Source organism: Biomphalaria glabrata, chromosome 2, assembly GCF_947242115.1.
Source record: "Biomphalaria glabrata chromosome 2, xgBioGlab47.1, whole genome shotgun sequence".
NCBI classification, from domain to species: domain Eukaryota; kingdom Metazoa; phylum Mollusca; class Gastropoda; family Planorbidae; genus Biomphalaria; species Biomphalaria glabrata.
In genome coordinates this window covers 9,896,166-9,919,723 of record NC_074712.1, presented here as the reverse complement: position 1 = coordinate 9,919,723, position 23,558 = coordinate 9,896,166, and the positions used below count along the sequence as shown (strand labels likewise).

General features: G+C 38.6%; 1 protein-coding gene across 3 annotated transcripts in view; it reads left to right on the top strand.

The window, feature by feature from the left end:
* The window catches only part of LOC106072317 (paired box protein Pax-5-like), a 205,106-nt gene that overhangs the window by 160,375 nt on the left and 21,173 nt on the right, over positions 1 to 23,558 (top strand). For all 3 annotated transcript variants that reach the window (XM_056019066.1, XM_056019065.1, XM_056019063.1), the window contains exons 7-8: positions 18,099 to 18,142; positions 18,516 to 18,759. In XM_056019066.1, coding sequence (XP_055875041.1) covers positions 18,099 to 18,142; positions 18,516 to 18,759 — 288 coding nt within the window. The remainder of the gene's footprint in view (positions 1 to 18,098; positions 18,143 to 18,515; positions 18,760 to 23,558) is intronic.

Sequence of the window (23,558 nt, the reverse complement as noted above, 5' to 3'; positions counted from 1 at the left end):
GCTAACCTATATACACAGACTATAACGCTAACCTATATACACAGACTATAACGCTAGCCTATACACAGACTATAACGCTAACCTATACACAGACTATAACGCTAACCTATATACACAGACTATAACGCTAACCTATATACACAGACTATGACGCTAACCTATATACACAGACTATAACGCTAGCCTATACACAGACTATAACGCTAACCTATACACAGACTATGACGCTAACCTATATACACAGACTATAACGCTAACCTATATACACAGACTATAACGCTAACCTATATACACAGACTATGACGCTAACCTATGTACACAGACTATAACGCTAACCTATATACACAGACTATAACGCTAACCTATATACACAGACTATAACGCTAACCTATACACAGACTATGACGCTAACCTATATACACAGACTATAACGCTAACCTATATACACAGACTATAACGCTAACCTATATACACAGACTATGACGCTAACCTATGTACACAGACTATAACGCTAACCTATATACACAGACTATAACGCTAACCTATATACACAGTCTGACTTGAATACAAGGAATGGATTCACGTGGTCTCTAACAACAAAGTCGTCACCAAGTAGTGCTCAGCTTTTTTTTTTCTCTTTGTGGGATTTCGTTGCCCTCAATACAAAATAAACCAAGTCATGATTGATCATACAGCGAACATATCTGTATCAGTCACAGGGGCGTAGCAAGGAATTTTCCATCGTTTTGGGGCCCGGGGGGGGGGGCTTGTCCTCTTTGGGGGCCCCTCATTTTACGTAATATTTAATGTAAAAAAACACTCATTTTGGGGCTCCCCTTATGTGGGGGCACGGGGGGGATTTTCAAATTCTCCCCCCTCCTCCCCCACCTTAGCTTCGCCACTGATCAGTCATTTACATGTGTATGGTTACTTGGATTATGAAACGGTCGTTCTTCAAGATTATGTAGTGAATATCTCGTTTACAATTAGCATGACATTGAGCAGATAGGGTTAAAGTCACTAGCGTCCTTTGCACATGGTTTACGAGGGTTTTATGTGGTTAGCACAATGACCCCCCCCCCCATTGCAGAATTTCAGAAAATTAAAGTTTATTACGTCCGAAAATCGCACCCGCCACAATTGGATTAGAACACAGGCACACTTCGATTCGGCTATTAAAATTAATAAATGTAAACATAAGCATTACAGCCTCATTGATCGGTGCATGAAGATAAAATGTGTTTTGATCTAGACAAGCGATAGCTTAATATTAACTCTGTCTGTCGGTCTGTCTGTCGGGGTGGATTCTTGAACAAGTTTTCCATTCTCCCACTTTCCAGTCTCGGATCAAGTTTGAAATTGTTGCACATTTAGTCATCGTTGAAGACTGTACAGGAATAAAACAAAAAAAAAACAAACAATTAGTTAATCAATGAGAAGTAATCAATACATTTTGTTTTATATAGAAAAGGGATATAAATCTTGAAGTATCTAGAGATATGGCATTGATTGTGCTTTGCTTTCCCAAATACAAGCTTTCTTTTAATAGTCTGCTTGTTTGAAAATGTTTTTTTTTATTTAACAATTATGCATCAAAAGAAATCAAGCTTTGTATTTTATGAGCATTCCTAGTCCGCAAAATGTGTCTGTGTTGTCTAGACAAATATAACTTTTTATATTAGCGTTCAATTATTATACCTAATTTATAATAATAATTATAATGATAATTTCTCTACAATAGTGCATTACATACAACACGATATTACAATGGTGAAAAAAAAATCACACATTCATACAAGTGTCATTACAACATGACATTCGGAGTGTACATTAGAACGCTGGCTTGTATTTAGAAACATAATTGCTAAGGGAACAAAAGAGTTCCTGAGTCTCTTATTTGTGATCGATGTCTTGTATCCTGTGATGGTATGGGAACACTCGCGGTTCTGTTCGATAGTAATTAATTTTGTACAAACATAAAGTACGTACTTTTGTTCTCACCATTCAACGAAGCTGTGATGAAAAATGAGTTTTTCGATGGACGTTTTTTGTGAACTTAAAAAATATGCAGAAACGTTTTAAAAAATAATAATAAATACGTGTTGGGGTCAAAGGGGAAAAAAAACTTTACTCGAATTTCTTATAATGATTTTGTATATGTCGGAACTTCTCAATACATCACTTCCAGTGACAGGAAAGATCTACTTTTAACATGTATCTGATAAAGTTGATAAATAGAACATGTCTACCCTCTCCTTTTTTTTTTTAAGGCAGCGGTCCCATTGATGTCTTAGCTACGTCCGTTTCGGTTATAGTCCTTGACGTCAGTTTGAAAAAAAAAAACTGGTTCCGGGAGGGAGGGAGACAATCAGCCACAAGGGTGAGGGGATAGTGGAGGTAATACAACTTGTTGAAGACAGTCTATCGTGAATAAGTAATGAGGTCAGGGCTCTTGGTGTCTGAGAAGATTCGATGTATCTTAACCCATTTGGAATCCCCACCGGTGGCCAACGATGCCCGCCTAATCTCTGCTTTTAATCACGTAGATGGACTCGGTATCTCTGGGGCAAGACCACTGGTCAGTTTAGTGAATAATTCACGCTGGAACCGGACTGGGCCAGGACTGTCTCATCGTTTCCTTTTTGTCCTGAGCGCTGGCCAGTTGTTTATATCCTCTGGGTTGGACTATACTCGGCAAGTGTTTTAAGTTTCAGGATGTCTGCATTGGGAGGCGATATGTCCAGTGCAATGATGGACCATATGTCCAGTGCAATGATGGACCATATATCCAGTGGAATTATAAACGATTGAAAACCTCTTCTAATCAAATGTCGACGTGTTCGTTAAATGTGAAATACAGCGTTTAGTAAATCATTGTTGTATTCGTTTATAGTAAAAGGTAGAACTGATAATGTTATCTGCATCATAGAGTGTTGTTAGGGCGTTGTTGGTATTTGCGACGGTCTCTGGTTCGAGACTGAGATGCGGCTTACACCACCCTAAAACGTTGAATGAGTTGGCTGTCTAGTCAAAAATAAAAGATGCCCCAAAACTTTTGACATCGTGACTCTCGTCATTAACTCTTTTAAGCCCACGCAAGATTTGTTCTTGGGACACTTGTGGAGACCCACGAGCCCTCTTCTCGAGGCCGATCGCGAAGATAGAGTTAAAGCAACAAAGGTGTGTTTAAAAACAAAATTGAGGTGTGATATATTGGGAAATGTGGGGGAAGGGGGGGGGAGAGAATAGCCGGGAGTGGGTGCGATTATTCTAGTTAATTTACTACATAAACTTGCATTAGCCCTGACATTCCAACACCTGGTGGCGTCCTCCTCCCTTGAGCGCAGGTGGTAGAACAGATAGTGATCAGAAGTTGTTCGGCACGTTAAGTAACTTGATGTTGTGTTTTTTTTTAGAATACACATTTTGCCATGTTTCTGTTGAGTTATCCCCCTTTTGATTTATCCCCTTTGATTTATTCCCCTTTGACTGATCTTTGCACTAGATTAGTTTAAATTGAATGGGGAAATGTTCTTCACAGAGTCACCAGAGTTTTGTTTCCAAACCTTTTAGAGGCACCTCTAAACATTTTTATCTGACTTTGAAATGAACATTCTGAAAAGATGAAATTAATACATAAAATGAACAGCTGATGATAAAAGTGACTCGATCTAAGACACTTTTTTTTAAATCTGCTGTTTGGGCCCCCCCCCCCTTTTCACCTGGACTCTGAGCCGAACCCAAAACTGTTGTCAGACTTATTCATCCTTATTACAACTTAAGCGCCAGAAAGAGGGTTAGGTTTTAGGGCTATGGTTAGTGACGATACTCTGATGTTTACATGACACTGCACTTGGGTATCGATAAGGTGTTTGTTACAGCGTGGTGTCGACACTCTTCTGCCATACTATCATTTGGCTATCCGAATTTTGTGTTCCATAACTGTCCTATGATATGCGTTATCATAAGTGATTAAAGTTGTAATTAAGGGGCTCCTTCTATGAAAGGAATCGAATCTAGGCTTGGAATCGATCATCGTGATCGATTCTTATCAGAGGGAATCAAACTGAAACTTTGTGTTTGGAATGAAAAAAAAAGGAGGGGAGTAACTTTTCTTCGTTCATTTCACGACCATTCCTTGCCCCCCCCCCCCCCCCGACCCCGGTGTCCCCTTATTTTCCAATATCCCCATCCATTTTCCTCCTGTATTCTTCTCTCTTTGAGCATTGAGTTGTCTCACCCTTGTTCCCACTCTTCACAATGGAGAGATTGAAATAAAGTCATTTGTAGACAAGTTTTTCTTAACTTTTTATTGACCCGTCTGCGTCGGCGGCCCGCACTAAGATATGTTAGCCATCGATTGTGCGGAGCCTTTCCTTTGATCTGGGCTCCACCACTTAATGGGCTACAGCGGTGGGGACACACACACACACTCACATTCAAAAGAGGCCCGTAACCCCCACTTTAGATATCTATCTCTTTTCAACCCTCAGGGCGGGGAGGGTACTTAAGGTTTGCGTTGCAAGTCTTTTGATTCGTTTCTTGTCGTTTCTTCTTTTTTTTAAATAAAATGTTTTACTTTTTGAAATCACTGCCGCTGCGGTTCTAACCCACCTCTTTACTCCCCTCCTTACATACGCACACACAATGTATATGTGTATATCTATATATGCTATACATGCTACCTCAGCCGCTCCGTCTCTTTGTATTGATGACATGCCGGTATAGCCGTTGCCGGGTTCGAATCCTGATGAGCCCATCAAGGAAAGCTCTCATTCCACGCCCAAACACGCACATGGCCGAATCCCCTTTCTCCAGTGCCACCATTTCGATTTGACCAATGAGTACTTGGGATACTGTTGCACAGGTCACGTGACATACGTGTTCTTAGTTTTTTTTTTACATCTAGATCCGCGTTATCCCATTCGAGTTGTCTTTTCCTGTTGGTAAGGTCAACAAATGTCTGCTGTAGAATAATAGAAGAAATAAACAGAACCAATCCAGAACCTTGTGATGTGCAAGTCTCATAACCATGCCACAGGCGGTCGCTGAATCATTGATTTTGGGGTAAATGATTTTAAACACCCCCCCTCCCAACACACACACACACACGATTTGACTTACTGTGATAGTACCGTCTCTGTGATAGTATTATCCTTGAGCATTGTTTGAAGCTAATTTGAGACTCAATATTGGCCTTTTACTGATGAAGACATAGAGGGAAGTTTCTGGAATGATCTTAGCTTACAGAGTTACAACGAGATAATGTCGATAACTGAGTCAATTAGTAAGTAAAACATTCTGTGCACAAACAGATATTAGTAGAGCGCTGCCAGTGTTAATGTTTTGTGTCTACCTATCAAATTATAGACGTGAAATGAAACAGAATTTAGCTGAGAGACAGAGAGAGAGAGAAGCTTGGTTGATGACATTTTATAGACATTGATTACCGATTGGGTTGACGATCCAATTTGATACAACAGGCAGTTTTATGGTGGGAGGCGGGGGAGGTGTTTTTGTTTTATTTGTTGGCTTTTACACGGAGAAAGTTGATAACATTTTGTAGATACGGCATCATTGATGGCATAGTGTCTTACACAATGTGACATGGTTGGCATCGAAGTGTCTTACACAATGTGACATGGTTGGCATCGAAGTGTCTTACACAATGTGACATGGTTGGCATCGAAGTGTCTTACACAATGTGACATGGTTGGCATCGAAGTGTCTTACACAATGTGACATGGTTGGCATCGAAGTGTCTTACACAATGTGACATGGTTGACATCGAAGTGTCTTACACAATGTGACATGGTTGACATCGAAGTGTCTTACACAATGTGACATGGTTGGCATTGAAGTGTCTTACACAATGTGACATGGTTGGCATCGAAGTGTCTTACACAATGTGACATGGTTGACATCGAAGTGTCTTACACAATGTGACATGGTTGACATCGAAGTGTCTTACACAATGTGACATGGTTGGCATCGAAGTGTCTTACACAATGTGACATGGTTGGCATTGAAGTGTCTTACACAATGTGACATGGTTGACATCGAAGTGTCTTACACAATGTGACATGGTTGGCATCGAAGTGTCTTACACAATGTGACATGGTTGGCATCGAAGTGTCTTACACAATGTGACATGGTTGGCATTGAAGTGTCTTACACAATGTGACATGGTTGGCATCGAAGTGTCTTACACAATGTGACATGGTTGACATCGAAGTGTCTTACACAATGTGACATGGTTGACATCGAAGTGTCTTACACAATGTGACATGGTTGACATCGAAGTGTCTTACACAATGTGACATGGTTGGCATCGAAGTGTCTTACACAATGTGACATGGTTGGCATTGAAGTGTCTTACACAATGTGACATGGTTGACATCGAAGTGTCTTACACAATGTGACATGGTTGACATCGAAGTGTCTTACACAATGTGACATGGTTGGCATCGAAGTGTCTTACACAATGTGACATGGTTGACATCGAAGTGTCTTACACAATGTGACATGGTTGACATCGAAGTGTCTTACACAATGTGACATGGTTGGCATCGAAGTGTCTTACACAATGTGACATGGTTGACATCGAAGTGTCTTACACAATGTGACATGGTTGACATCGAAGTGTCTTACACAATGTGACATGGTTGACATCGAAGTGTCTTACACAATGTGACATGGTTGACATCGAAGTTTCATACACAAAGTGACATAAATGACATTGATAGCTCTAACTAGTTTACAGAGAGTTGAACACTACGTGGGATTTAATCTTGGCTTCTACTAACACTGTATCAGGCATCTTGAGAATGTCATGGCCACCTTATTGAGCTGATCACTTCCACTGTGTTCCTGGGGGTGGGGGGGGGGGGTATTTTCTTTAAAATAACAGTAAAGAGTCACTTGTTGTTTTTTTGTATCATTAATCAAGACCTTAAGTTAGCAAATGTTAGTGTAATTTATAGTTAGCTTTGGGTGCCTTTGACCAAGAACTTAAAGCTAAACAGATAAACTCACGGGTGTACATTGAAATAACTTAAATCCATTGATTTCGTTATAAAAGATTAATTGTCACATATACAAAATATTACATTGTTTGAACATTTCAGACGCAACACTCAACTACACAATTGCCAACTAAACTATAAACAGAAGAGTTGAATAAACTCGGTTCTACGGCGCTTAAATGTTTCATATACTATATAAGGCCTAAGTGATTTTCTTCGTTTATACATAGATAATCAACACGTTGTTGTTTTCTTTTAATTTGTACACCGGTTACACCAAAGATCTTGCTATGTACAGTTTTTCGGCTATGATTGAAAATCTTCAATACACATTATTATTATTTATATAAGTTAAAACTTTTTTATTTTCTATTTTTTTTTAGTGCCGCTGCGTTTTCGACACTTGTCTTCAATCCTATTTTCTTTGCTTCATTCCTCGATCTAAAACTTTAAAGAAAATCTGACTAAATATTCGACTAAATATTCGTCAATCTTCTTTTCGACAGTTAGTGAAAAATAAAAGGTATGTACTACCCCCCCTCCCCCGCTAATTTTTTTTTTCTTAAATGTTTTTTCTTTGCCTGAAGTTTATCAAAGAAACTAAAGATCTCTTCGTTCTGAACACATCCCTCCCTCCCTCCCTCTCTCTTTCTCTCTCTCTAGCCTCCCTACCCCATTAACGCCTTAGCCAGCTTTTCATAGAGGCCGTGGTGAAGAATGGCCAAATGGATCTCTGGAGTGGGCTCTTTAGGGAGGATTAGATAAAAATCGCACAACGCGCCGGCGCACAATGGCTTCCCTCCGAGTTGCTAGTATATTTAATTGCGTTTTTACAGAGCCTCTTGTCGGCGTTTGTGTCGTCCGGCGTCGCGAGCGGTAATGTTCACCGTACGAACTACTTGAGTGCAGGACTGGCACAATGGCGCAAGGAGACATCTAGAACAAGACGTTAACTGTCACAGCGGATTGATATTCGCTCGACCGGAACCAAATTCAAATCTGAGAACTTTTTTTTAGTCGTTCCGTTTTTTTTTAACCAAGTTGATCTTCTTTTTTTAATATTCTTTATATACAGGATATTTCTTTATGTTGTCTACCCAGGTTTTTATCCTCCCTCTCTCTGTATCTCTCTCTCTCTCTTTTCCTATCCACAGAGACACTCATTAAGAGTGGCTAAAAGAGAATACGCTCCACTGCTCACGTGCACACTATTCTGGCACCCCCTAAGTCGTCCAGTGACGGACGCATTGTGGTGATCATGCGACGTTAGCTTGGCGCTCACGTGAAAATGAAACACTCCAGACGTCCGGCCACGTGGCCGTCTTGACAATCCACAGCGGCCATTTTGTTTTAAATTTTACCTTCCGGTTCGGCTTATGTGTCCAGATTCGCTTTCCGCCTTTAGTCGTTGTAGCATTTTGTTTAAATTCTAGAAATTTTTGTTAAACCTCTGTTGGAAGGTGGAAGACGAACCTATGAAATGAAAATGATTAATTCTGATTATTTATCGCAAAATAATAATAAAATAATAAATAAAATAGATGCACTCAAAGATCGACCTGAAATCTCAAACTAAAGTAGTATGGACTATAGAGGGACATAATTGTTACAAATGTTTGCTGTTTCGATCTTGGTACTGTCATAGTACGTAACCTAACGTAGTGTTACATATTAGCAATAGATGATGCATTCTTTGTTCTGTTTGTCTAGTTTAATACATGACTATGTATGTCCGGTTCTTTGTTCTGTTTGTCTAGTTTAATACATGACTATGTATGTCCGGTTCTTTGTGTTCCAGTATTGATCTACCTTTCAGCGTACACTGGAACATACCACGTGATGGAAGTTTTAAAAAAAGTATTCTGGGTAATTCTGTCACTAAGTACCTACATGGGACCAAACATGTTCACTGACATCTCAAGTTCCGGATTGAAAAGAAACAACAAAATAATGTCCTGCTTGCCGAGTAACGTGTTATTTTTATTTTTTAAAGGGATCACTCTTGTCAGACTCTGTGAGGGGGGACCACTTAGGGTTGTCTCGCTTGGATGAGTTTATACACAGCTTTTTAGCTCAAATGTAACTCCTACACACACCCACACCACCGCTACCTTCATCCCACTTTGAAGAAAAGCTAAGCTTATTTTTTATTATGTATTTCGAGAAGGAAAGAGACAAGGGGGGGGGGGGTAGAAAAAGAGATGGAAGAGAGACAATTAAAAGAGAGAAGAGAGAAACTAGGTAGATTAGAAGGGAGATAATAAGAGACATTATGAATTTTTCCTAGCTTGTTCTAAGACTATATCTGGACACTATAGCAGATAAAGTGTTGTGTGTGCATGTTTTATAGAAACTGTTCAATTAAATAAAACAAGAAAATGAGAGGAGCATTGACCTGGACTCTTTTAACTCTCGACAATTAAGAAAAAAAATGATATATCAAATATCGAAATGTGTACACGGTGTCATATTTGACTTCCGGTATCGATAGAGGCCAGCTGTAAATTCTTAAATATCAGCATCAATGGCATTCAAGTTGGTGCGTCCTTGCGTGTTTAATTCGTCCGTGAGTGGAACGCTGTACTCTCTCCGCGCTTGTTTTGGGAGAGATTTTTATGTTTTATAATAGAATAAATAGTTCAAGGCCACGATGTTTGTACACTTATCTAATATCCTTATATAATATAACAACAAATGGCATGTATATTATCTATGATATAAATAGTGTGCTTCCTTGTTGTGTGGTATGAGCTTCTAACTGTAACAACTCTGTAGTTACTGTCATTCCCTGCTGTAGTTACTGTCATTCCCTGCTGAAGTTACTGTCATTCCCTGCTGAAGTTACTGTCATTCCCTGCTGTAGTTATTGTCATTACCTGCTGTAGTTACTGTCATTCCCTGCTGTAGTTACTGTTATTCCCTGCTGTAGTTACTGTCATTCCCTGCTGTAGTTACTGTCATTCCCTGCTGAAGTTACTGTCATTCCATGCTGTAGTTACTGTTATTCCCTACTGTAGTTACAGTCATTCAGGTCAGGGTTAGGACCTAATAATCTTTATTTCTGACGGAAAGTCTAACGCTTGTAAAAATAACAAACAGACAGACAGACAGATAACAATAAGGACAGAGAAGGCAGAAAGTTACGGATTAAAAAAAAAGCTCCAAAATGTAGTACTAGTAATTTCGATCTACATGTCTACGGAGACATAATTGAAGACACATGAATTAGCCAAGAATTGGCCAAAAAGAAATGGTGCAGTCAACTTCCAGACCATTTTTTTTTGTCTTCACACATGATCCAGTCCAATCAAGAAGTTTGTTTCCTAATGAAGATGTTTAATAATTGTGGTCTCAGACTGTTGGGATCGGGGAGGATTAGTTTGGTGGATGCGATGCTGGAGTTTCTATTCTCTTTGTAATAAGAGCTAAGTGCCTCTCCCGTCTCTCTCCTCCCCCCATCCTTCCCTCTCTCTGTCTCTCTCTCTCTCTCAACTTCTATTTACGAATGTCTCAACTCCACAGAAGATCATTTCCTTTAGGCAGTCTCCTCTCTCTCCCCCCGTTGCGCGTCCACAACAGCGGATATTAATTTGAACCGGAAGTCAATCTCGTGCATTACGGGCCGTGCCGGAGCTGAGATGGGCGAGGAAGTAGAGGAGATAGCCGCGTCCGTAGCTCGCGCCCTCCAGCGCCCCACTCCTGAAGCTGCCGAGCTGTGAATTGCTCTCCGTACCCGGGATCGGGAGTTTGATTTCATTGCCCTGTCGCCATACATGTCATGTAGCTCCCTCTCAGGATCGATACCACCCGGGGGACGATTACTGATTTTTCAGAGTGGGAAGAAGGGAGGCAATAAGGGAAAAAAAAAAGTATAAAATATAATTTCTGTGCTATCTACTTGCCTAGAGCTCTTGACTAACCTCCCTTTTCTTATTTAGAGATAGATTTGAGGTGAATGGATTCCTGCATGTTTTTTTTATTTATCGACTTTTGTTGGGAATTCGTTATATTGCTTATTACACAATTTAGTCCTTTATTACGTATACAGTGCGATGATTTGGGCTTACCATCAACTGCTGAAGAAAGTGTACACATATATAGATGCCAATCAATTATAAAGTTGTATACCTCAAAAAAGAGGTAAACTATAGGACATTTACCTTGTCAACATTAAGAGACAGATCAATTCCATGCTTTCCATTTGTCCAAACTTGTTCCAATCTTGTCTAAAGATGTGTGGCGGATGCAAACAAAAAAAAAAACGTGTGAGTACCTATCAAGGGGGCTCAAGTTCGAACCCCGACATGAGCGAGTTGTGGTTGCTTAGAGCCTTAAGGCAGCACCGAAACCTTTCCCCGGATACTGCCCCCTCCCAACTGGTTCATAGAGATTGGCGCACTGAGAATACTATAAGCATGTGGCGCTTTACAAACACAATTCAGAACTTTTAGAGGTATTAAACGGCGAGTTATTCAAAGCTGTTCTAGAAATAGTTGTCAGATAAATTATAAAATAATTTATTTGAAATATTTTGGCAATGAATTTTTGACCCACAAATCCAGTATTAAAAATGCGATAAAAATGCGATGAAGTGAGTTTGTGTTACAGACTCAAAATCTTCCGGCCCTTGGGTTCAATCTTTTAACTAAACCTCATTCACAGTAGTGACGTCGTGTTTGCTGTAATAAGGGAAGATAATTTGTATTCACACACTTTATATTAGACAACTGAATAGCTTTGTCAATTATCCTGATATTACACCAAATGTAACACTAAATGTAACCTGATTAATTGTGTAACTAAATGTAACCTGATTAATTATATGGTTATCTTACATTTTTGTTTCAAATCTTTGTTAAAGCCCGCGTCGCATTACTACACGTATTTCTTATATAGTTATATGTATATAGATATATGTATTTCTAATATAGATATATGTATTTCTAATATAGATATATGTATTTCTAATATAGATATATGTATTTCTAATATAGATATATGTATTTCTAATATAGATATATGTATTTCTAATATAGATATATGTATTTCTAATATAGATATATGTATTTCTAATATAGATATATGTATTTCTAATATAGATATATGTATTTCTAATATAGATATATGTATTTCTAATATAGATATATGTATTTCTAATATAGATATATGTATTTCTAATATAGATATATGTATTTCTAATATAGATATATGTATTTCTAATATAGATATATGTATTTCTAATATAGATATATGTATTTCTAATATAGATATATGTATTTCTAATATAGATATATGTATTTCTAATATAGATATATGTATTTCTAATATAGATATATGTATTTCTAATATAGATATATGTATTTCTAATATAGATATATGTATTTCTAATATAGATATATGTATTTCTAATATAGATATATGTATTTCTAATATAGATATATGTATTTCTAATATAGATATATGTATTTCTAATATAGATATATGTATTTCTAATATAGATATATGTATTTCTAATATAGATATATGTATTTCTAATATAGATATATGTATTTCTAATATAGATATATGTATTTCTAATATAGATATATGTATTTCTAATATAGATATATGTATTTCTAATATAGATATATGTATTTCTAATATAGATATATGTATTTCTAATATAGATATATGTATTTCTAATATAGATATATGTATTTCTAATATAGATATATGTATTTCTAATATAGATATATGTATTTCTAATATAGATATATGTATTTCTAATATAGATATATGTATTTCTAATATAGATATATGTATTTCTAATATAGATATATGTATTTCTAATATAGATATATGTATTTCTAATATAGATATATGTATTTCTAATATAGATATATGTATTTCTAATATAGATATATGTATTTCTTATATAGATATATGTATTTCTAATATAGATATATGTATTTCTAATATAGATATATGTATTTCTAATATAGATATATGTATTTCTAATATAGATATATGTATTTCTAATATAGATATATGTATTTCTAATATAGATATATGTATTTCTAATATAGATATATGTATTTCTAATATAGATATATGTATTTCTAATATAGATATATGTATTTCTAATATAGATATATGTATTTCTAATATAGATATATGTATTTCTAATATAGATATATGTATTTCTAATATAGATATATGTATTTCTAATATAGATATATGTATTTCTAATATAGATATATGTATTTCTAATATAGATATATGTATTTCTAATATAGATATATGTATTTCTAATATAGATATATGTATTTCTAATATAGATATATGTATTTCTAATATAGATATATGTATTTCTAATATAGATATATGTATTTCTAATATAGATATATGTATTTCTAATATAGATATATGTATTTCTAATATAGATATAATAATAATAATAATCTTTATATATCTTCTTTTTTATACGGTACAATACAAGATTTTTTTTTTTCGCTTAGAATTAGAAACTTCTAGGGCTAAATGAAAGAAAAAATTCGCCAAGTGAAAGCCACCGTAAGCTAGGGTGTTTGCAGATTTACTGGCCAGTTTTCTAGATTCTAGATACGCCAAACAAATAAACATTCAACAACTTTTCTTACCATTCTTTCCCTTTTGTTTGTTTAGTTTTTTTTTATCACTTGCGGAAACTGATTTATATGCATATTTACACAAGCAGATAACAATTAATATTTGTTAGAACAAAAAAACAAAAAGTATATATCCTCACCCCCCACAATCATAATTTTTTTTCCGCATCTCTGGTTCCCAGGTCCCAGTCAACTCTCTGGCCAATGTTGTCTCGAAGTTAATCAGCCGTACTGTAGTTGAATAGAGACCGTGGTCAGTGGACTGGAGAGGCTAGTTCAACAATGGCATCCAGTTAGTTTTATTTGGCTTTTTTGTTTCCCTCTCTACGTCTTTTGCTTTGTTTCATTGGCCAGAGTGTTGTGTTTCTTCCTCCTCTGTCCCATCATTCCATACTCTTTTCCTTCCCATCATGCCATTCGACTATGTTGTTTATTTGTTCGGCTGCATTCGGAATTTGTTTTTCTTTATTTTTTGCTTTTTTTTTTTCATTTCGATCACTTTTTTTTTTTCACTCTAAGTTTAGCCACCTGTCATTTACGCTTGGTGAGTTATATCCCTTTTGTTTTCTGGAATGAGTTCTACTCCCTTTGTTTTTATCACTGGGTTATTTCCCCTGTTTCTTTGTTGTTTTTAAAATATCTCTCGTATTTTGTTCCCCCCCCTTTCTTAGTCCATCAAGTTTCTGTTGTTTGTCTATTGTTGAGTGTCTCGTCTCCACCATTGTTGACAGGTTTGTTGTCATTAGTAATATTTCCCACAATGCAACGAGCTGGAGGCCGAGTCGATATCCTTGTGTGTTTGAGACGAGATCATGATGTCCTTTGGAAAACGTCGACGAGCTTTTTGTTCAAAGTTGTGTTTGTTTTCTCGAGGGTTGTTTCTTGTTTTGTTGATTTGTTTTTTGTTTTTTTTTTTCTTTCAACTTGACTTTGCCTGGAAAACAAAACAAAAAAAAACAACAAACTGTTTCTTGATGTTCTAATGTTTATTTCCTTTGAATGTTTCAGAGAGATGACGATAGCAATATTAAAAAAATATGTATTATCTGTTCGCGTGGTGTCTAAAATGAGCGTGATGGGTCAGTGTATAGAGCTTGGTTTCCGAACTGATGGTTTACGGGTTCGAATCTCTGTGAAAACTTGGATTTCGAATTTCTCCCCTTCGTCCCCACTGGCATAAGTTTCGAAAAGTAATAGCGGCTGGTCGTTGTGCTGGCAACATGACACCCTCGTTAACATAGAAACAGACTAGAAACAAACTAGGTTTACAACATCTGCCTCCATTGATCTAAAGATCTGAAAGGAGTACTTGTATGTTGTCTGACAGCTAAGATATTGTACATCTTTGTCAGATCAATCACTTCATCGCCAGGTCACTGGAATTTTTTTGAGACTTTTACAAATCTTTCACACTGGGAAGCACTAGCTCTCGATCGCTCCTATGGTGTCAAGCTTTGAGTCTCGGAGTCTCAAGATTTGAGGCAAGAAGAGTGGCCAGCGAGAAAGAGCGCCGAACCAACCAAAAGGTGGGAGAAGAAGCAGGCCTATCAGCAACTGACCAAACTTACCCATGCCACTTATGCGGCCGGCTTTTTAAAGCGAGGATTGGACTTCACAGTCATCTTCGAGTTCAGAGGGTATGAGAAATGTGCTCATCGTCGACCACGAAGGAGGAGCTATATATCACGAAGGAGGAGCTATATATTACGAAGGAGGAGCTATATATTACGAAGGAGGAGCTATTTATCACGAAGGAGGAGCTATTTATCACGAAGGAGGAGCTATATATTACACACATGCATTACTGTTTCAGCCTCGGAGAGACAATCTCCTGATGTCCCCACTTTCATTTCAATGTGACCAGACTGGACTGTTATATTGGAACAGATGTATGTGTGAATTGTGCTGGGTGTGCTTCAACAGTACCTTGATAATAATCATGCTCGGGTACACTGTATGTTGCATTACATATGCGAGTAGGAACAAGAAAACATACAGTAACTAAGTTCTCTCAGGAGGAAATAGAATAACGAATTTTATTACAGAATGGGCCACGGTCGAGTAGGAACTAAACTTGGACATGGGTATTAAAGTAAAGTTCCCCTTTCAGTTTCTGTGGACCAGGGTTAACGAGGGTGTCATGTCTCCAGCACAATGAACAACCGCCTTTACTTAGAGCTGGGTGGACTCGGAGGAGCCCAAAAATCCGAGTCTTCACCAGGATTCAGACCCGGGACCACGCGCCTTTTAGGACATAGTTAGCTGCAAACTTTAAGTTCTTCTTTGGTCGCCTTGTGCGTTTCCTCTCTGTCTCTTTCTCTCTCTCTCTCTCTCTCTCTCTCTCTCTCTCTCTCTCTCTCTGTCTGTCTCATGTACTCACTAACATCCAGTGTTGTATGAACCAAACCATGGATTCGCTTTCTTTATCAGGATTTCGGACTTTTTTTTAAAAAAAAAAGCAATAACCTCACCAGGTCTTTGCGTGCATTGCACACCGTGTCACCAAGTGCACTCTAAAAAAAAAACGAGGGAAGGGAGGCAATAATTCCATTTATCCAAAGTCCAACAGACATAAAAGAGCTTTATTATTATTACTGAGTATGTGTGTGTTTTAAAGTTTGATTTTAAAGGTGAGTAGATGCTGGGTGAACAACAAAAAAATGACGGGGCGAAGGAAAGGGACACCACATCACCCCAACAGCGCCCCACCTCCCCATGTGGAAACATGTCCTTTATTTGTGCTGGTACTCGTTTCCCTATTGTGAGGACCTTTTTTTTTTCTTCTTCCGAGCCGCTGATCCCTTTCTATTGTACGTGTCTCTCTGTGTGTGTGTTCAACTTTAACCTCTCCATTCACTCCATTCACCTAGGGATGATATTAATTTTTGTGTGTACCTCGTGTACCTTCCCCTCCCCGCTTGGTGTAGACTCACTTTCACCTCCTTGGTATCAACATCCACAATTCTCTTCTTTCTCTGTTATGTAAATGTGTCTTATGTTTCTCTCTTTCTCTCTCTCTCTTTCTTTTGTTATCTCTTCGTTGCGCTTTCTTTGTTAATCCCATTCTAACGTCACTTATCTCGTTCCGTCTGTATTTTTAATTAAACTTTTTAATGGCATTTATATTTTCTACATCTTAATATTCCCCCTCCCCCCTCCCAATTTTTCGAGTGCGTGTGTGTGTGTGTTTGGAGAAGGGAGGAAGAGGGCTGTTACCTAAGATTAGTCAACTCAATGTGGCTTGTTTAGCGATGCTGTTTCCATGACCTCCCCCACCCCCACCAACCCAAGCACGCAACACCTGACGTTGTTAATTAGCGTGACGGTGTGGTCATCTTTCTCAAATTTGCACGCGTGAGTACAGAGGCAATCGGGTACATGCCAGGTATGGGGAAAGGGGTGGGGGCGAGATGAGCAGAAAGTTTGTTAAAAGGGTGTCGTGGCGTCTCGGGGCGTCGTATTTTTTTGTCTTACGTTCACTACATCAGTTGTTGTGTCTCTCCCCCCCCCCTTTTCCCCACTTCTGTTGCTTGGTTAGCGTTGGAATTAATGCGGCGCCCCCTTGTGGCGTGTACAAGAGTTTCCATGCTTTTTTGTTTGTTTGTCTTGGAGCGAAGACGGTTGCCCTGAGCAGGGGCGTAGGTGTAGGGCTTTTATTATGTAATCAAATTAAGAGATGCATCTTCTTATGTAGACCTAGCAGGGACTACATTGTGCTATTCCCTGTTCTGTTGTCTGTTACGTCTGTGAATACTACATCACAGAGATTCCTTGTAATGGGCGACTCTAAGGCAGTTTGCAGCACCCAGTGCTACACCCTGGCGGAACCTGCGACGCGGCTGACCACAAACTGTATCGGCCCTGCCGTTCCTTTGGATACATCAGCTGCGTGAAAAAAAAAACGGGGGGGGGGGGGGCTGATGTGTGGGCGACTTCGTTCCGACCACAGCTAATGCCCAGGCATTCATCTCATTTCTAGGAGATGATCCATAGTCGCTTCGTGACTGAAGGAGGCCATATTGTGCACTTGGCTTTTCACTGTATCGGCCTACATTGTATACGTGTTAATAAGGCATTCTGTTAGACCTCGACCTCTGATACATTGTTTATTTTTATTTGAAATTAAGGGAAACAACTTTAATTGTAGAAATTGGTTTCAGACTCAAGACATTGGTGCAGCTGAGGTCAGTAGGGTCGAGAGACGGTTTCTCTTACTCCCTTCCCTCTCCCAAACCATGTTTTTACTTTTTATTGATTTCTTTTTGCAATCAAAACGCATTAAGATGCTGTTAAAGTCTTTACTTTGATCTAGTTATTGAGTCTCACTACACGAAGCAGGCGATTTTTGTCCAATGACGTATATACTTAAATATGTACTATGACAGTGTAAGACAATATATGCACTACACATTCTGTACTTTATGTTTTTGTTTTGTCTTTGTTGCAGTGTCCAGGGAGCACGATATGACACCAGAACATCGCGAACTCGCGGTAAGTAATAGATTTACTGTATATTTACTTCATGCCAAATTTATGTTTAAATATAACACATATATCAGTAGATAACAGCTCGCGTTGAGCTTAGGCTAAAACGTGAACTTGTCGAAGCGGTACTGTTCAGAAGTATGGGGGGAAAAAAAAGTTGATCTATGACCTATAAGATATATTAAATTTCGTGTTACTAAGTAAATCCCTTAAGATTTTGTAATGGATAGTCAGTCAAATTAGTTTTTAAATAATATTTCGTGCCGTCCATATTGTATATAGCCATGTTTGAGGAAATAAACGCTTGTATGTACTAAATAATCAAGTCTCGTTTTGTTTCATTAAAATGGCATTCATTGTTTTCAACTCTACTCTACAGATGCGCTGGCTCGATCGACCGCCCCCTAAAATATCACGCCAGAATGACGACCTCGACGGCCACCAAGATGACCAGCTTCATTACCTGCCCAGCGGCTACCACCCACACCCCGGCGCCCCCATGTTCCCGGGCAACGGCGGCTTGTCGGGTGGAGACATCTCTATCAAGCAGGAGTACCACCTCTCCCCGCCCCGAACTAACGGTGACCATCTCGGCGGAAGTGGGGCAGCGGCGTACCCCATGGGTGAGTTTATTTTCTGTCATGTTGAGAAGGACTTGATGAATGGGGGGATTTCCTTCCCTTTGATTCTCCTAGGTGGAGCTGTTTTATTTTTTTTCTGTTTTTACCGACATTTATCAAAATTGAAATGAAAATAAAATCAATAAGTTCCTTGATTCTTTGTGAAAAGAGAGAGAGAAAATGAAAAAAAAAAATCTTCAATAGCTTGAGTGATAAAAATAAAATGTTTAGTGATTGGAAGCTATCAAGATCATGTGACTGGTTGGCGCAGTGTTGCGTTATTTCTAGAGACGTATCGCTTTGTCAAACGTCCGATGCAGGCCAACATTTTAGCTGTATGGATATGATGCTTCAAGGGAGAGCGGGGGGTTGTTCTAGTTACACGATGGTTGAAATGGTTGTGCCAGTCACACGGCAAACGATGGTTGAGATGGTTGTGCCAGTCACAAAATGATTGATGTTCTTATGCTTGTCACACGATGATTTATGTGGTTGCTTGTCACATGATGATTGATGTGGTTGCTTGTCACACGATGATTGATGTGGTTGTGCACTAGGGTTGGGGTGGTTGTTCTAGTCACATTAAGCAAGAGTGGCTTAGACGGCTAATTTTTTTTTCTTGCATATTATGAAATATCACAAGACAACCACCAATAGATAGCAAATTAATATTTGTCATCGTGGTTGGCCTTTTGGCATTGGATTTGTTCAAAAAATGTCACTACAAATGGGAGGTGGCAATTGCTTTCATCTGTGTCCAATGAGAGTTTAACAGTTTAACCCATTGCAATGTCACGTGACGTCTACCCTCCATTTTGTGACACTTTCGAAGTGCCGAAAGACGTATAGACTTATTCACTGCTGGCTCTAGATCTCTAGGAACCTTCGTTAAAGATCTATCAACTTTTAGAATACATACAAAGGAATTTTAAATTAGATTGACATGAAAGCAGGAGGGCTGGTTTAGTTTTAAGAAACTTGTTTTGTGTGTGTGTGTATCTGCTTGTTATGTAGTATGTATGCTCCCTTACAAACAGTATTGACCTAACTTGACTCGATCTATTGACGGATGTAAGAAAGATATTGATTCAGATGCCGAGGCTTTGTAAGCTCTCCAATGGTAATGTCCCCCCTTTCTGTGTACCATCAACTTTTTTTCCGGGTGCAGTGTTGAAATGTTGTTAACAAGTCCTACCCCAACACCTGTTGCTGGCCACGCCAGGTGAGGGTGACTTAGGTTGACTTCTTGCTGATGTTTATTGCAGATTAGGTCAGGTGTGTTGGTCCTGGGGCGCACCAGTGTTGCCCTTTGATCATTTCACCCAATAGCTGTTGGCGATAGATAACCTGCTGTCTAGAATTCTATTAACAGCCTTGTTACTTGTTATGTACATATTTACATATTGTTTGCATCGGCAACTTCACACCTCATTACAGACACATCAAGATGCGCATTGATATGCATATATTCATAACCACATCTAGACATTCACTAACATACGTGTATTCATTACCACATCTAGACAGTCACTGACCTGCATACATTCATGCCACATCTAGACAGTCACTGACCTGCATATATTCATGCCACATCTAGACAGTCACTGACATGCATTTATTCATAACCACATCTAGACAGTTACTGACATGCATATATTCATAACCACATCTATATATTCATAACCACATCTATATATTCATAGCCACATCTAGACAGTCACTTACATGCACAGGCATTCTTAGGCCACTGTAACCCATGCGGCCGCAGTGGGCCCCGCACTTCCATAGGCCTCGCGCTAAATCTAGCTGTAAATTATTTAATTAAACCATTGCCCTGTAACAAAGTTCCCGCGGCCTCCGGATTTTCCAGAAACCAATGGAAATCTCCTGAAATTGGGGGGGGGGGAGTTGTATTGGGGTGTCATTCAAATACTTGAGGGTCAACAATTCACGAAGATAGCTTGAACAATAAGGGCAGTTCTTGTTAATTGAGCGTTAAGTATGTAGCAAACAGAATTCTGATGATATACTGTATGACTTCGCTACACGCAAAGCTCGTAAAGTTAATTTAATCGTTATATTGTACTTAGTAAAGAAAAAATATTTCTAATACAAAGTCTGAATTTTCACTTATTATCCTTATATCTACCGAGACTGGGCCCCGCGCAATCCGTTTCGCATTTGGCCCCGCATTTGTAAAGGCCGGCCGAGGACATGCAAATATTCATACACACATCAAGACAATCACTGGCCATCAATTAGCGATAACTGTTCTATATGGCAATGGAAGCTAGACTTGTTTTTGCTCAACAATTCACGAAGAAAGAAGCCGATCAACAGCAATAAACATTTAAAATACAATATTACATCTGAACTGAGTAGAACACTTAGACAGTGCGTCATGATAGCAGGCGTCACCACAGGCAAAAAAAAACGACTAAAAAAAAAAAAGATTTTTGAAGTAACAGGATATGACGTACCTGTCACTTCTGGCTCCATTAACTTGCAGAAAATTATTTCATTATTTACTTTTTTTTCCCGCGCTTTTTAAAGAAGAGAATAAAGTCGTGATAAATCTTTCTGCCCTTATAAAACTCTGAAGATATTATTTTAAAAGTTTTAGAATAAATTCATCACTTTTACGAATGCAACCTGGAGATTTAGATCTAGTTAATTTCCATAGGTCAATGATATATTCACTTCCATGGTCAATGATATATTCACTTCCATAGGTCAATGACATATTCACTTCCGTAGGTCAATGATATATTCACTTCCGTAAGTCAATGACATATTCACTTCCATAGGTCAATGACATATTCACTTCCGTAGGTCAATGACATATTCACTATACCTAAACAGTGACAGAATTCAAGGAGTAGACTTTTTAAAAAATGTCCAAAACACCAAATGCAATCCAAGAGAAATCAATAAAATGGAATACATAGAGGTCTACAATGTCAGAGAACAGGCCTACAATGTCAGAGAACAGGCCTACAATGTCAGAGAACAGAATGATTCAAGAAATGTCAGCCTCAATATTACCTCTTGATCAACGACATGGAACAATCTCAGTTGTTTTTGTTTTGGCATCAAATGTTCTCTCTTGTAAATCAAAAACATCTCTGCAATATGTTTGCGAAACGCGAAATGGGTTGTAAGAGTCGATGAAGTAACTGTCGCCATGTTGAATAGGAAGTGTTTTAACAGTTTCAATTATTCGGGGAAAAAATAGTTTTTGTATGTTTAGTCTACGACACACCCGTACTTGATCTATCACACACTTGATCTACAACACACTTGATCTACAACACACATGATCTACAACACACTTGATCTACAACACAATTGATCTGCATCACATTTTATCTACAAGTCTACAACAAGCTTTAACCACAACACACTTGATCCACCACGCACTTGATCTACAGCACACTATATCTACAACACACCTGACCTACAACTCACTTGATCTACGACACACTTGATGTACAACACACTTGAACCACAACACACTTGATCTACCACACACTTCATCTACAACACAATTGATCTACAACACACTTGATTTACAACACAAATTTACTTGATCAGCATCAGACTTATGACACACGTGCACTTGACCTACAACACACTTGACCGACAACACACTTGTATTAGATCTACAACATACTTGTACTTGATCCAAAGCACACTAATTGTATTTGTCTTGGTCAAACACGTTGCGATGGTTTAATGTTATTTTCCCCTTTTTTTCTTTCCTTCTTTTTGTCTCCCGTCTCTTTCTCTGTTGATTTTGTTTCTTAATTGTGTTTCCGAGATTGTTATCGATGACTAGACGAGACAGACGACTTGAAGACTTGAACACACACAAAAACACGTGGAGTGCAAGTCTAACGAGGGGTGGGCCGAGAGCTAATGGCAACTCTCTGAAAATGTCTAGGAAGAAGCTGACATTACAATAACAGAGAAATCACTACTCTTGGAACTGAGATGTCCCGATCAATTCTTTCATGTCAGGCGTTGGATTTCTCGCCAGGGAACATGTTCTCTCTCTCTCTCTCTCTCTCTCTCCCCGTTTCTCAGCGATACAGCCTTGATCCTAGCATCTTGATGGGCGCCCCTTTCCCTTCCCCATTTCTCGGATTGGTTGCCCTCGGGGGCTCCGGTGTAACGTCTTCTCCGCAAGCGCAAGTCCACCCCCCCCCCTCCCATCTTGATTCCAAATCCACCGTTCGCCATACCAAGTCCCCGTTCTCCCAGAGTTCCATCACCGCTCTAGCATCAACTTCCGGGCCGAGATATTCCGCTCGCGTGCTGGTCGGCCGTTATTCTGTCCTCCTCCCCCCTTTAATGTTTTGGCACCCAGAGAAGTTTTTGGGGGGACAGAATCAATTGTGACTAAGTGTAATTACACCCTGGCAAGTAGCGCCCTCCTCCACCTCCGCCGATAATACACAATGTGACAAGGGCGTTGGCGCCTTCGGGGGAAATTTCGAATTTAGACATTTTCGGGCCGCCGACTGCCAGTATTTTGCTCTTCAGTTTTTTCTGTATCATTTGTCTCCATTTCTTCATTGCTCCACGCGCTAAGGGCCTAATTATATTTTGCATTCTTGTTTAGTTATTAATACATCGTTTCTCAGAGTGCCCAATTTGTATTTTGACCTGTTTACCCGTCGAAGGCATATGACGAAGAGGTTGTGGGTTTGTAGGGATGATATGAATGTATACCGCTTTTTAGAGGATGGTATTGTCATTAGTTAGAAATTATATATGTATGGAAGTTGGGATGTGTAATC